The sequence below is a fragment of the Lygodium microphyllum genome, chromosome 25 (genome assembly GCF_053477565.2).
Source record: "Lygodium microphyllum isolate KBCC chromosome 25, Lygodium_microphyllum_v1.1.10, whole genome shotgun sequence".
Lineage (NCBI taxonomy): Eukaryota > Viridiplantae > Streptophyta > Polypodiopsida > Schizaeales > Lygodiaceae > Lygodium > Lygodium microphyllum.
In genome coordinates, this window is record NC_141159.1 from 129,296,838 (window position 1) to 129,313,288 (window position 16,451).

General features: G+C 38.6%; 1 protein-coding gene across 1 annotated transcript; it reads left to right on the top strand.

Moving 5' to 3' along the window:
• Positions 1-12,798: 12,798 nt before the first annotated feature.
• LOC148014734 (large ribosomal subunit protein eL27-like) lies at positions 12,799-14,737 on the top strand. The gene is made up of 4 exons (XM_087666919.1): positions 12,799-13,041; positions 13,865-13,959; positions 14,078-14,159; positions 14,291-14,737. Exons 1-4 carry the CDS (start codon positions 12,886-12,888, stop codon positions 14,363-14,365), a joined length of 408 nt encoding a protein of 135 aa, XP_087523045.1. The 5' UTR covers positions 12,799-12,885; the 3' UTR covers positions 14,366-14,737.
• Positions 14,738-16,451: the final 1,714 nt, after the last annotated feature.

A 16,451-nucleotide genomic window follows, 5' to 3' on the forward strand; every position in this document is an offset into this window, starting at 1 on the left:
GTGATTCCATAGCGGGTGATTCCGCAAAATGCATATTAAATTAATAAACGTTTATGAGTTTAGAGTGCGCACTCGTAATAAATTAAGGTTAGGATTTATTTCTAACCAGTTGATTTATTTATGTAGCTGAAGACTGCTAGGTATTCACTTTTGTCGGTTTAATTGTATTATTTTACTAACGATTGTGAATGCTTCAGTTGATGTGTAGAGATAGCAGCAGTGGCGGAGGAAAGCATTGGAGTCTAGCGAGTATTCGACCTTTGGATTATATTTTGATAGGTGCCATGCCTATATTTTTGTTATGTCTATTGAGACATTGATTATTGATTATTATTTTGTATGCGCCTATGCGCACGGATATGTTATTTCTATTTGGACATTGTGTTGGGCGTGCCAGACTCTATGGGCACCGTCCATTAGCTTTATTTTCCTATTTTTGTAGAAAGCAAACTCAAAAGCTAAAAGCTTGTCATATTTTTGTAAATTGGGCTATTATTGAGCATGAAGATTGAAATATACATAAATTACATGCTTTGTGAAGCGCTCACACAAGGCATGGGGGGAGATTGAACCCAATTTATCTCTTGCTTCTTGTCGTGCATGCTTTTACATTGTTTTTTGTGCAAAAAGGTAGAGTTCATTGTTCTTAGGGACCTTCCGAGATTCACTACGTGAGCATTCTACGTCCGATCTGCGCACCAATTGTTTGCAAATCCTGAAAAGAGTGAATTCTTTAAGACAGAAATAGAATATTTAGGACATATTGTATCAAAAGAATGAATTAAAGTTGATCCTAAGAAAATTGATGCAATATTGCATTGGCATGTTCCTAAAAATGTGCATGAATTACGCTCATTCCTTGGTCTTGCTAGTTTCTATAGGAAGTTTGTACGTAATTTTTCATTACTTGCTTTACCATTAACCAAACTTCTTAAGAAAGGAATTGTTTATCAATGGACTGAAACTCAGCAGAAATCCTTTGACTTACTGAAACATGCATTAACTAATGCCCCTGTTCTACAATTGCCTGACTTTAATAGACCATTCTTTCTAGTTGTGACCGATGCTAGCGGATCAGGAATAGGAGCCGTACTAATGCAAGACAATCATCCAATAGCATATTCTAGTTCTAAGCTGAAACCCTCTGAGCTCAAATATTCCACTTATGACAAAGAACTATTAGCAGTTGTACAAGCATTAAAACAGTGGAAGCATTATTTAATGGGTTCAGAATTCATGATAAAGACCGACCAGCAAAGCATTAGACATCTACTTAGCCAACCCCAAATTTCTGACCGTCATATCAAATGGGCTTTCTTCATTTAAAGTTTTCATCCTATCATTCAATACCAACCTAGAAAAGAAAATGTAGTTGCTGATGCATTGAGTAGAAGACCTGCAATTCATAATATTTCTATCATATCTTTTGATTCTTTGATTGCTATGAAAGATACATATCACCAGGATATTACTTTTCATTCTGATTGGCAAAAATTAGTTTAAAATAATTTCATTCATATTGATTCATTGTCATATAATGATGGATTTATGTTTTTTGAAAAGAGACTGTGTGTTACTATTCCATTCCGATCTTTTGTTTTGAATGAAATTCATTGTCCCCCATATCAAGGTCATAGAGGTATCATATCTACATTACGCATGTTAACTGAAGATTTTTATTGGCCGCATATGGATGCAGATGTATCTAATTTCGTTTCTGAATGTTTGATTTGTCAAAGAATAAAGAGACATCATGGTAAACAGTATGGATTATTAATGCCTTTGTCTATTCCATCTAAACCTTGGGAACATATTTCTATGGATTTCATTACTGGTTTACCAAATACTAAATCTAACCATGACATGATTTGGACAATTGTAGATAGATTTAGTAAGCAAGCATATTTCATTGCATGTAAGAAAACTTTAACAGCATCACAAGCAGCACAGTTATTTTTGAAAACTATTTATACTAACCATGGATTGCCAAAAGTGATTATTTTAGATCGTGATTCTAGATTTTGTAATAATTTTTGGATTACACTGTTTGCAAATCTAGGCACAAAGATTGATTTCTCATCTGCATTCCATCCAGAAACTAATGGACAAACAGAAGCCACAAATAGCACCATTTTAGATCTTTTACGTGCATATACTATCTCTAAACCTCAGACATGGGACACTCATTTGCATTTATTACAGTTTGCATATAACAATACACCGCACACATCTACAAAGAAAGCACCTTTTGAAGTCATTTATGGATATAGATTATCTACACCTGTTGCATCTTTGTCTAATAGAATTCAGAGTGCTGACGATATTGCTACTATGCATAACAGTATTTTTGATGAGGTTAAGGATATGATTGCTAAAGCCCAACAATCATATACCAAACAAGCCAACAAGAAAAGACAAGCCATGAATTTCAAAGTTGATGATTATGTTTGGCTTAGAATAGAAAAGCATAGACTACAAAGTGTAGATAGACATCCAGTTGTCAAATTAGCTCCTAGATTCTATGGACCATTTAGAATCATTCATAAGATTAATGATAATGCATTCAAGTTAGAATTGCCATCTCATTGGAAAATTCACAATACATTTCATATTAGTTTATTGCGACCATTTAGAGGCCAATTACCTATCCACCCTGTTTATGAAAACCCACATTTATTAGAGGAAGAGACTGAAATACTTGAACCAGAAGCCATCATAGACACTGGTGCGCAGATCGGTCGCAGATAGCTCACGTAGTGAATCCCTGAAGGTCCCCAAGAACAATGAACTCTACCTTTTTGCACAAAAAACAATGTAAAAGCATGCACGACAAGAGGCAAGAGACAAATTGGGTTCAATCTCCCCCATGCCTTGTGTGAGCGCTTCACAAAGCATGTATTTTAATGTATATTTCCAATCTTCATGCTCAATAATAGCCCAATTACAAAAATATGACAAGCTTTTTAGCTTTTGAGTTTGCTTTCTACAAAAATAGGAAAATAAAGCTAATGGACGGTGCCCATAGAGTCTGGCACGCTCAATCTCAATGTCCAAATAGAAATAACATATCCGGGCGCATAAGCGCATACAAAATAATAATCAATAATCAATGTCTCTATAGACATAACAAAATATAGGCGTGGCGCCTATCAAAATATAGTCCAAATGTCGAATACCCGCTAGACTCCAATGCTTTCCTCCGCCACTGCTGCTATCTCTACACATCAACTGAAGCATTCACAATCGTTAGTAAAATAATACAATTAAACCGACAAAAGTGAATACCTAGCAGTCTTCAGCTACATAAATAAATCAACTGGTTAGAAATAAATCCTAACCTTAATTTATTACGAGTGCACACTCTAAACTCATAAACGTTTATTAATTTAATATGCATTTTGCAGAATCACCCGCTATGGAATCACCCATGTACACCCTAAATTAATGAAACGCCCAAAAAGGACAGGCGTCCCCATCAACTTCTCGCACAAAGAATCCTCTTTGTGTATGAGCCCCGGTCATCTAAGTTTACGGAATCCACCGTAAAACCTCACGGAATCCACCGTGGAATATGCCTCCTGGCATCATACCCCCGGGGTGGGATAGCAATTGACCTCAATTGCTATTAGCTCAATGTGGAACTAACAGAGTGGGGAAAGCATTTAAGTCTCTAGCGTGCATCCAGTGTGCTTCCTCTACAGGATGGTTCTTAAATTTTACTAGATATCTAGAATACCTTCGGCCAGTTCTAGTGGTCATGTAGTCAGTGCCTATGATGGCTTCTGGTTCAAGTATTTCAGTTTCTTCTTCTAGTAAAGGTGGGTTTTCATAAACAGGGTGGATAGATAATTGGCCTCTAAATGTTCTCAATAAACTAATGTGAAATGTATTATGAATTTTCCAATGAGATGGCAATTCTAACTTGAAGGCATTGTCATTAATCTTATGAATAATTCTAAATGGTCCATAGAATCTAGGAGCTAATTTGACAACTGGATGTCTATCTACACTTTGCAGTCTACGCTTTTCTATTCTAAGCCAAACATAATCATCAACTTTGAAATTCATGGCTTGTCTTTTCTTGTTGGCTTGTTTGGTATATGATTGTTGGGCTTTAGCAATCATATCCTTAACTTCATCAAAAATACTGTTGTGCATAGTAGCGATATCATCAGCACTCTGTATTCTATTAGACAAAGATGCAACAGGTGTAGATAATCTATATCCATAAACGACTTCAAAAGGTGCTTTCTTTGTAGATGTGTGCAGTGTATTGTTATATGCAAACTGTAATAAATGCAAATGAGTATCCCATGTCTGAGGTTTAGAGATAGTATATGCACGTAAAAGATCTAGAATGGTGCTATTTGTGGCTTCTGTTTGTCCATTTGTTTCTGGATGAAATGCAGATGAGAAATCAATCTTTGTGCCTAGATTTGCAAACTGTGTAATCCAAAAATTGTTACAAAATCTAGAATCTCGATCTGAAATAATCACTTTTGGCAATCCATGGTTAGTAAAAACAGTTTTTAAAAATAACTGTGCTGCTTGTGATGCTATTAAAGTTTTCTTACATGCAATGAAATATGCTTGCTTACTAAATCTATCTACAATTGTCCAAATCATGTCATGGTTAGATTTAGTATTTGGTAAACCAGTAATGAAATCCATAGAAACATGTTCCCAAGGTTTAGATGGAATAGACAAAGGCATTAATAATCCATACTGTTTACCATGATGTCTCTTTATTCTTTGACAAATCAAACATTCAGAAACGAAATTAGATACATCTGCATCCATATGCGGCCAATAAAAATCTTCAGTTAACATGCGTAATGTAGAAATGATACCCCTATGACCTTGGTATGGGGGACAATGAATTTCATTCAAAACAAAAGATCGGAATGGAATAGTAACACACAGTCTCTTTTCAAAGAACATAAATCCATCATTATATGATAATGAATCAATAGGAATGAAATTATTTTGAACTAATTTTTGCCAATCAGAATGAAAAGTAATATCCTAGTGATATGTATCTTTCATAGCAATCAAAGAATCAAAAGATATGATAGAAATATTATGAATTGCAGGTCTTCTACTCAATGCATCAGCAACTACATTTTCTTTTCCAGGTTGGTATTGAATGATAGGATGAAAACTTTGAATGAAGGAAGCCCATTTGATATGACGGTCAGAAATTTGGGGTTGGCTAAGTAGATGTCTAATGCTTTGCTGGTCGGTCTTTATCATGAATTCTGAACCCATTAAATAATGCTTCCATTGTTTTAATGCTTGTACAACTGCTAATAGTTCCTTGTCATAAGTGGAATATTTGAGCTCAGAGGGTTTCAGCTTAGAACTAGAATATGCTATTGGATGGTTGTCTTGCATTAATACGGCTCCTATTCCTGATCCGCTAGCATCGGTCACAACTAGAAAGAATGGTCTGTTAAAGTCAGGCAATTGTAGAACAGGGGCATTAGTTAATGCACGTTTCAGTAAATCAAAGGATTTCTGCTGAGTTTCAGTCCATTGATAAACAATTCCTTTCTTAAGAAGTTTGGTCAATGGTAAAGCAAGTAATGAGAAATTACATACAAACTTCCTATAGAAACTAGCAAGACCAAGGAATGAGCGTAATTCATGTACATTTTTAGGAACAGGCCAATGCAATATTGCATCAATTTTCTTAGGATCAACTTTAATTTCTTCTTTTGATACAATATGTCCTAAATATTCTATTTCTGTCTTAAAGAATTCACTCTTTTCAGGATTTGCAAACATTTGATTTTCTTTCAGTAATTGAAAAACTAATGATAAATGCTCATAATGCTCTTTTTCACTTTGACTAAACACCAAAATATCATCAAAGAAAACAATCACACAATACTGATATTTCAGGAAGATACAGTTCATCATTCTACTGAAAGTAGCAGGTGCATTAGTCAATCCGAATGGCATGACTAAGAATTCGTAATGGCCAAACTGTATCCTGAATGCAGTCTTAAATATGTCGGATCTATCTAGCCTCACCTGATGATATCCAGACTTAAGGTCAATTTTACTAAATATAGAATATCCTTGCAGTTTGTCCCTAAGGTCATCAACTCTAGGTATAGGATACCTATTCTTTACAGTGATCTTATTTAATGCTCGGTAGTCAATACACATACGATAGGTATTATTCTTTTTCTTGACTAAGAGTACAGGTGCACCGAATGGGGAACTGCTAGGCCGAATTAAGCCTCTATTTAGTAATTCTTCAACTTGACTCTGGATTTCTTTTTGCTCTATTTGATTGTGCCTATATGGTGCTTTGCAAGGTGGTTGTGTGCCAGGTATTAGATCAATCTTATGGTCTTCTGGACGTGAAGGTGGTAAACCTGGTGGTAGGTCTTCTGCAAAACAGTCCTTAAAATATGCAAGAAATTCCTTATGCCTAGGGTGTATATGATTTTCCTTTGCATGCAGTTCATTCATCCAAATGAGATATGATTTAGTATTCTTGCGTAGTGCACGTTTTGCTTGAGTATGCGAAAGCAGTGGAAAAATATGAGATGCATGCATACCATATAATGTAATAGATTTTCCTTGAAAATTAATATTCATTGTGTGCGTGGAATAATCTATATTTGGATTATGCTGGTGTCTCCATGGCATTCCTAAAATAATGTCACTTGACTGTAATGGGACAACTAAGAAATTTCTTCTTTCAATATATGGACCAATTTGAATTTCTAAATCTTGTACTTCTTGTGTGCCATTGTACCTAGTGCCTAAAAATGCAGCTTTTATGCGATAATGCGTAGGTACTGTATGCAATTTCAATTCCTTTACCAATTTTGCTGAAATAAAGTCATGAGTACTACCGTCATCATGTAATATAGTTCTTTCTTTTCCATGCACCATACATTTCATAGTCAACAATGAATGTGGAGTAGGCATACCTGGTAAAGTGTCGGAAGTAGTAGTAGGATCATCCTCATCTTCAGTGAAATTCGGCATATCCTCATGCTCGTCTTCATCCATAGCTCCAAGGTAGTTGATATGCGCTGGTGGCTTCTTTGAATGACAATTTGCTGCGAGATGCCCTGGCTGGTGACACTTGTAGCATACTATTGGCTTGGCTTTGGTTACATTATTTGCAATGGCTGGAAGTCTGGGTACATTTGGATTTGCTTGTGGAATAGGCTTTGGATTTGGATTGACAGTGGATGGTAATGTAGGTGGTTTAGGCCAATTCTTGCGGAAAGATGGTGATGCGAAACGACCTGGATTAAACCTTCTAAAATTGGAATTGAATTGTTTAGATCCATAATTATCGTTGGCTTGGAATTGATGTGGTCGTCTATCTCTTCCGCGTAGCTTATCTTCAGTGTCGTGAGCTAAGGAGATGGCGTCTTCAAGGGTAGCAGGCTTGAACATGTTCACTTCAGCGTAGTAATGTCCAAGAAGTCCAGACATATACTTCCGCTTATGTGTCGTCTCTGGTACGTCTTCAAGCATGCGTAGCTGTAGGAGTGCATTCCAAAAACGCTCTGTATACTGTGGAATAGGCTCACGATCTCGCTGTTGAAGTAAATCCCATTGTTTGATAGCCTTCTTATGAAATTGCGGTGGAAGGAAATTTTGCATGAATTTCTTCTTGAAATCTTCCCAAGTAGCAGGACATTCTATGCTCTTGCGGACTACAGTCCACCAAAGTGATGCTCTGTCTATCAGATGATTAGTAACACACTTGATTTTATCTTTTTCGGGATAAGTTTCCTCATGAAAATAGTCATCAAACTGGCTAATGAATGATAAAACAGTCTTTCCTTCTCTTATGCCATTGAAAGTGCGAAACTTGAAACTTCGTTTACTTATCTTGGATTCCTTGCGAATGGTTTGTGCTTCAAGGGTGGCGTCGATGGTACGGCGAATCAAATCTTCAGCTTGAGGTTCTTCTTTATCGGTGGACGCTCTTTGAAGTTTTGTCAATTGCGCTTGCAATGCTTGCCTAGCCCTTCGCTCTTCTTCCAATTGCAGCATGATAAGATCCAGCTTTTGTTCCATGGTAGGCTCAGGTAGGTCGTCTTCAGCCATAGGATCATCCATATGTGGGGTAGTCATCCTGTAAAACTCAACAAACCTTTCTCTCTCAAAATCAGGTTAGCGGGATGAGCGTAGCTCAAATTTGGGGTTACAAGGCTATGTATTTTTGGGTATTTCTTCTTCAATTTTCAGAAATTTTGCAATATTTCTGTCTCCGTTTGCTGAAAGTACTTCAACGAACTTGTAGATATGTAGAACAGCTTGCTGCGAACAACTTTCCAGTTCAGAGTTTTTGCATACGAACAAGTCTTCTATGAGTTTTAAGCACTAGTCAGTTCTGATTTAGTCTGACTTGCAGAGTTGCAGACTTAGCAGACTTGCAGAGTTGCTGACTTGCTGAACTTAGGGAACTTGTAGAACTTAGGCCAACTTATGGAACTTGCATTACTTCAACTTGATAAACTTGCCAAATCTGACTGAATGTGTGTGACCTGTGTAGCTTGTGACTTAGTTTGATTATGGAACTTATGGCTTAGTAAGCCCAATGTGGATTTGAGGTATCGCGATATGTTGACGTCGCGATTGAACCCGGCGAGAAGATACTGACGCCGCCCGAAATTGAATTTGTGAGGCTAAGCTTATTAAAGCTTAAAACTAAGCTTTATAACTTTTGATTTTTTTAAAGCTTTTAGGCTTATAGTCATGAAACTTAGCTCTGGTTTTTGACGACTTGTATGTGAGGATGTAGGAGTGGTCCTCTGCCTGCAGAGCCTGGTCCTTCGCGATCTGACAGTAGAAACAGGGGTTCTTGATCGCCAGAAGTCTGCCTGTATCGATGGTTCGCGATGAAATTGACTGTAGAGCCCGTTTGTTCCTGGAGCTCCACCTTCGCCCGAGATTGGTAGCGATTGGAAGCTCTTGATCTCTGCTCCGCTCTGATACCACTGATGCGCAGATCGGTCGCAGATAGCTCACGTAGTGAATTCCTGAAGGTCCCCAAGAACAATGAACTCTACCTTTTTGCACAAAAAACAATGTAAAAGCATGCACGACAAGAGGCAAGAGACAAATTGGGTTCAATCTCCCCCATGCCTTGTGTGAGCGCTTCACAAAGCATGTATTTTAATGTATATTTCCAATCTTCATGCTCAATAATAGCCCAATTACAAAAATATGACAAGCTTTTTAGCTTTTGAGTTTGCTTTCTACAAAAATAGGAAAATAAAGCTAATGGACGGTGCCCATAGAGTCTGGCACGCTCAATCTCAATGTCCAAATAGAAATAACATATCCGGGCGCATAAGCGCATACAAAATAATAATCAATAATCAATGTCTCTATAGACATAACAAAATATAGGCGTGGCGCCTATAAAAATATAGTCCAAATGTCGAATACCCGCTAGACTCCAATGCTTTCCTCCGCCACTGCTGCTATCTCTACACATCAACTGAAGCATTCACAATCGTTAGTAAAATAATACAATTAAACCGACAAAAGTGAATACCTAGCAGTCTTCAGCTACATAAATAAATCAACTGGTTAGAAATAAATCCTAACCTTAATTTATTACGAGTGCGCACTCTAAACTCATAAACGTTTATTAATTTAATATGCATTTTGCAGAATCACCCGCTATGGAATCACCCATGTACACACTAAATTAATGAAACGCCCGAAAAGGACAGGCGTCCCCATCAACTTCTCGCACAAAGAATCCTCTTTGTGTATGAGCCCCGGTCATCTAAGTTTACGGAATCCACCGTAAAACCTTACGGAATCCACCGTGGAATATGCCTCCTGGCATCGGACACTGACTACATGACCACTAGAACTGGCCGAAGGTATTCTAGATATCTAGTAAAATTTAAGAACCATCCTGTAGAGGAAGCACAATGGATGCATGCTAGAGACTTAAATGCTTTCCCCACTCTGTTAGCTCCACATTGAGCTAATAGCAATTGAGGTCAATTGCTATCCCACCCCGGGGGTATGATGCCAGGAGGCATATTCCACGGTAGATTCCGTGAGGTTTTACGGTGGATTCCGTAAACTTAGATGACCGGGGCTCATACACAAAGAGGATTCTTTGTGCGAGAAGTTGATGGGGACGCCTATCCTTTTCGGGCGTTTCATTAATTTAGTGTGTACGTGGGTGATTCCATAGCGGGTGATTCCGCAAAATGCATATTAAATTAATAAACGTTTATGAGTTTAGAGTGCGCACTCGTAATAAATTAAGGTTAGGATTTATTTCTAACCAATTGATTTATTTATGTAGGTGAAGACTGCTAGGTATTCACTTTTGTCGGTTTAATTGTATTATTTTACTAACGATTGTGAATGCTTCAGTTGATGTGTAGAGATAGCAGCAGTGGCGGAGGAAAGCATTGGAGTCTAGCGAGTATTCGACCTTTGGATTATATTTTGATAGGCGCCACGCCTATATTTTGTTATGTCTATTGAGACATTGATTATTGATTATTATTTTGTATGCGCCTATGTGCATGGATATGTTATTTCTATTTGGACATTGTGTTGGGCGTGCCAGACTCTATGGGCACCGTCAACTAGCTTTATTTTCCTATATTTGTAGAAAGCAAACTCAAAAGCTAAAAGCTTGTCATATTTTTGTAAATTGGGCTATTGTTGAGCATGAAGATTGAAATATACATAAAATACATACTTTGTGAAGTGCTCACACAAGGCATGGGGGGGAGATTGAATCCAATTTTGTCCCTTGCTTCTTGTCGTGCATGCTTTTACATTGTTTTTTGTGCAAAAAGGTAGAGTTCATTGTTCTTGGGGACCTTCCGGGATTCACTACGTGAGCATTCTGCGTCCGATCTGTGCACCAGGATCCAAGAAGTCTTTCGGAGAAAGGTGATGGAGTGGCTAACTTCACATACAATCAAACATGTCCACCTACTTAAATGTCTCAAGTCAGGGAAAGGAAAAGTGCTTTTGGAATGCCTTGAGAGGAGCAACTTTCATTGGTTTGATAGGCAAAAGAAACCATCTTCGCACACCAAATCGAGGACTTGGAAAGGAGGGTGAGGAGGTTCTAGTAGGTAAATACTCCCACTAAGAAACTAAACTTAATTTTGTGGAAGACTCGAATGGAAACATTTCCCACAATGGAGGGATGATGGGAGAGGTGACACCTCTTTGGAGTAGGTTATTGGGCTCTTTGATGGAGCCTTTGAAGATAGCTTTGTTCCTATTTTGGCTATGCCTAAACTCTCTAAGGCACTCTACATCAATGGCATGAGAAAATGGGAGGATGTATGGCATGATTCCACCTTCCATGGGTCACAGAGGAAAACATTGCATGAAACGGAGGCTATTTGAGAAGGACAAGCTATGAATTCAAGAAGTTTTTCCAAAAAATATTGTAACTTGGTTGACTTAATATATAGTCAAATATGTCCATCTGCTCAAATGTCTCAAGTTTGAGAAATATAAAGCACTTGTAGGATGTTCAAAGAGCAGTGTCTAGACGTAAAATGAAGGACATGGAAAAGGCTGGTGAGCAAGAACTAGGTAAGTACTATCTTTAAGAAATAGAACTTAGTCTTATGGAAGACTCTAATGAGTACATTTCTCGTAGGGGAGAGACTGTGCAAAGCAAAAGAGTTGGTGCCATGCGACTTGTGCAAGAGGCATGATGAATCACTTCAGCATTTGTCATGGGAGTGTAAATAAATGAGAAGCCTTTGGTCTTTTGTATAGAAATGGATGGAACATTTTGCATTTCATGGCAAAATCAGTGTTAAGAATGTCATGTTTGGTAGTCTTGGACACCTTAATGAAGACTCACCAAGACACCTTAACGAAGACTCAACCAAATCGTGGGATGTTCTTCACACAATAGCCATAAGGTTCATTTAGCCCTCATAGAAACAATAAGCTTTTGGTAGCATTTTCATTATGTCTTCTCTACATGTTTTTGGATCCAAAGACAAAAATGGGTAGTTTTGAAGGGAAGAACAACCCAATACATAAAGTTGCTTATAGGGCTATTAGAAGATATACCTAAGTCCTTTTGACTTGAAGCTATATTGTGTTCCCTATGCTAATGTGGGTTGATTTGCATTCATATATATAATCACATCATAAAAAATGTAAAACCAACTTAGTATACTTTCCTATTTAGGCTACAATGTTGTTAATCTTATGCATAATGTTATTTAACTATTTTTTTGGAGTTTTTCTTTATTCCAATTAGCTTTGTGATTTCATTTTCCATTTGGTGCACCTTTTTCCTCTCTTTTATTGTGGTGGTTTGGAGGACATGACATGCATCCTTGTTTTGTAAAAGCAAAGGAGCATTTGAGTTAGGGCTTACTAGAATAGAGGTTTAGTATATAAATTCGAAAAAAGTAATTCCATTTTACTTATATATTTCAAAGATTGTTATTTCAAATATTGGAAAAAGCCTGCAATAACCTTCTTTTATCTATTGGTTGTGGAAATGTTTTTCCATGGACACCAAAGGTGCACCACCTTGATCACATTGTTCCATTGGTGTCAATCCATCCGTATCGATACAAGCCGCACAATATTCATGATGAGCTTCATCCTTAGCATTGAGAACCATGGAATGCGACCTTGCAAGCGACGAGACACGTATTCAAGGCCAACACCCAAGGCACGGTTTAGCAAGACCAAACGTTGGGCAGGGGCCATGGGAGGGTCCGGACGCTCGGCCCAAGGGCCGAAGCTTGGGACTTAATAGGGTCACGAAGCCACCCCCTGATTTTCTCTTTTATTCTTTCATAGCGAGCTAGGGTTTTCCACATTCAGGTTTGCTCTGCGGCTCCGGCGGGAGGAGGAGGAGGAGAAACCATGGTGAAGTTCCTGAAGCCCAACAAGGTGGTGGTCATCCTGCAGGGCCGCTACGCAGGTCGGAAGGCTGTCATCGTCAAGAACTACGACGATGGCACGCAGAGCCGCCCTTATGGCCATGCTCTGGTTGCAGGCATCGACAGGTACCCCCGGAAGGTATGAACTCCCAGAGAGAGAGAGAGAGAGAGAGAGAGAGAGAGAGAGAGAGAGAGAGAGAGAGAGAGAGAGATCATGGCATTCTCATAGGAATGTGTCACTGCTTTCTCCGTGTTTTCGTAGATTTTGATCAGCATCCTGCGACGGATGCCTGACTATGGCATGTTTCTTTCTCGGTGTTATTTGCCGTTGGAATTAGTTCTTCATACACCTTAAACCTTCGTTCGTCCGACAGGGAGCAATGCCTAGCTACAGCACGCTATTTTTCTTATTTATTGGAGATTGATTTCCTATTGCCCTTTTCTCAAGGGTGCTGTCGCTTGCCTGAGCCACCTGGTTCTCCAGTTAAAGATATATTTTCTCTTGGATAGGTCGATTGGCTTTATCCTGGCTGTGCAGGGGTTTAGTGCCATACATTGACGGTGTGATCTTATTGGGATCTCTATTGTAGTGTTGCTTTGCGGCGGACCCCTTTTTAGTGTTTCGGTGCCTTCACAGCAGGCTTCTCTTGTTAGGTCTGTGTGGCTGCATCTGATTGAATTGTGAGCATGTAGTGCTGCTTGTATCTTTCGTTAGATAGTGGTGCACTTATTATTGGGCTGAAATGGTGTTCTCAATCCTGAAGGTGGCTTTTAAGCTTACCTAAAGTTGGCTGTCTCTCTCTGAGTCTCATCTTTTGATTATTTATCAAAATATTGAATTATGTTTTATCCTCTTCCTGTCATTGTATGTGATACATAGTTTGTAGTTTGTGGCCTGTTTTATTATCTCAACCGGTATGTCTCAATTTGATCAATTCAGTCCGAGTCCTTGTTTTTAACAGGTGATAAAGAAGGCTTCTCAGAAGAAGATTGCCAAGAGGTCCCGCTTGAAGCCTTTTATCAAACTTGTCAACTACAACCACATTATGCCAACTAGGTAAGAAGGTAGTCTATCTAGAGGTTCTGTTTTTGTTGTTCTGAACAACTGATATCGTTAAGCATAGTGTCAAAGTCTGCCTCTTGTTTGCTCAGCTACTACTTGATCCTGTCCACAGGTACACCCTTGACGTTGATCTTAAGACTGTTGTTACTGCTGAAAAGCTTGAGACTAAGGCTAAGAGAGTTGAAACAAGAAAGGTAAATGAGAAGCTGTAATTGTTTGCTAAAGTTGAAATTTATTGCCAGTTTATTGCCCATTATGTCACTGTTATGATAAGAGGCTGGTTGATTTTGATTCTATGGGTTGATTTTGGATTTGTGATATGTAGGAGACCAAGGCAATATTTGAAGAGAGATTCAAAACGGGGAAGAACAGGTGGTTTTTCTCCAAGCTGCGATTTTGAAGCCTGTAGGACAGCTGCTGTCATGGATTTTGTAGTGCAGAGTGAATGAAAGTTGAGCTCCCTACTGTTTACAGGCCGTTTAAGGCATGGGTAGGGTCTGTATGGTAGTTGACTTGTTCAATGCATATCTTTTACATGTTGATGACCTGGCTGTAGTGGCCCCATGTGATAATTCTGTGATGAACTCTTAAGTATGGAAGAGTGTTCATGGTTGACAGTGTCTGAATCTTTTTGAAACCGGCAAGCTTGACTAAGGTTGTGGTGCTGCTCCGAGAAGCAGAGCTTCCGTTGGGGGTTATAGACTTCAGTAGTGACTAGTCAGTTTTACGTGATGTATGAACGTATTAATGCATTTTGTTATATTTATGGGCACACATTTGTGCATTTAGGCGAGTAGTCCGGCATTTAAGATACTGACTTGATGATTTACTAACTGATGGCTCTTCTGCTGCATATTTGTACTCTAGCGATTAAGTAATCACTCACAAGTGCCTTGTTGTGCAGTTGGAACTAGTCCTCTATAATTTTTTGATGGCCCAGGCTCACATTAGTGTTTAAAAAGCAATTAGTGTTGTCCACTTTGTTCATCTGCTCCATTTGTGTTTATAGTATCTATGTATAAATTGAGCTTGTGTTGGGTCAGTTTTGCTTTTAACTAGAGTGTTCAGATCAAGATAATCTAGGCTGAACATGTCTGTAATGTGTATTGTCCCTGACTTACCCTCCAATTATTTAAAATCCTTAAAATCAACTTTAAATTGTGTAAATGTAGTGTGGGATAGCTTACAGTGCATTCTATTAAACATCTTATATATGCCTACTATGTTGTCCAGCACTGAAGCATCTTGTGTGCTGAATGGCAGCAGCATGTTAATCTGCGAGGTTGCTTGGCATGAAGCTGCTGTGAGGTGGTTTTGCAAGGGTCGCGAGGGTGCTGTGGAAACATTGCTTTCCATGTGCAAATAGTTTACAACACATTCTAGCATATAATGTCTTAATGCATGTATACTACGTTTTCTAGCTCAGAACTGTCTTGTGTGCTGAATGTGTGCCATCACAGGTGCACTTCAGGGCTCATTTGTTCTGAGTAATTTTTCTTCAAAATGCAGTTGTATGGTGCATATTTCTATTTTGCAGGTGTTTTGTGCTTCAATGTGCCATCACAGGTGCACTTCAGGGCTCATTTGTTCAGAGTAATTTTTCTTCAAAATGCTTTTGTATGGTGCATATTTCTATTTTGCAGGTGTTTCATGCTTCAATGTGGGGCTTAATTGTTCTTCCACATGATTTCATTGATTGTCATGGAGGTTTACTGCAAGATTGTGTGTGCATTAAAGCTTAGGCCTATGGGGAGAGGAAGGTAGGCTGCTTTTGGGTGAATATAGTTCCCATTCATTGGCTTCTATTGATAAGTAGGGAGGTGAATTGCAAGAGGTGGTTTGGTGTGTGCTAAGCTTAGGCCTCCGGGAGAGGAAGTTGGGCTTTCTCCAAGGGACTTGGAGAGGGAAGGGAAGAGAAGAATGGTGAGGACTTGGGGCTAGGAAGGTAGGCTTATTTTGGGGATTAGTGGTGGGAAGAATGTTGAGAATTCTTCTTTTTCTTTTTTTTTTGGGGGGGGGGGGGGCATGCCAATGCTATGAAGTGAGGATTGATGGGCACTTGGTTTTGTAGCAAGCAATATGGAGGTTTAAGGTAAGAATATAGGGTTTAAGGATAAACCATAAGGCTTTTGAAAGGGAGTTTTTTGGGAGGGGGATGTTTTTGTTTTGTTGGCCCATAGGTTGTGGAGTGGGAGAGAGGTGAGCCCTTGTAGAATGGCATTAGTATCTTATGATGGCATTAGTATGTTATGGAAGAGGTATTAGAATTCCATTGAGATTTTAATGAGATGTCATCAAGAAGTATGACTATATATTTCTAGAGCTATGGAAGATTCAAATGTGAGGAGAATCAAGAACTCTTTGCTCATGGTGGGCTCGATTATTATTTCTCTACTCTTAAGGATAGATTAGTGGATTGTATAGCTCAATTAAAGCTTAAAGGAGAAGTTAAGAGAGAGAACATGCAGGTGGCATTGGAAAATGGA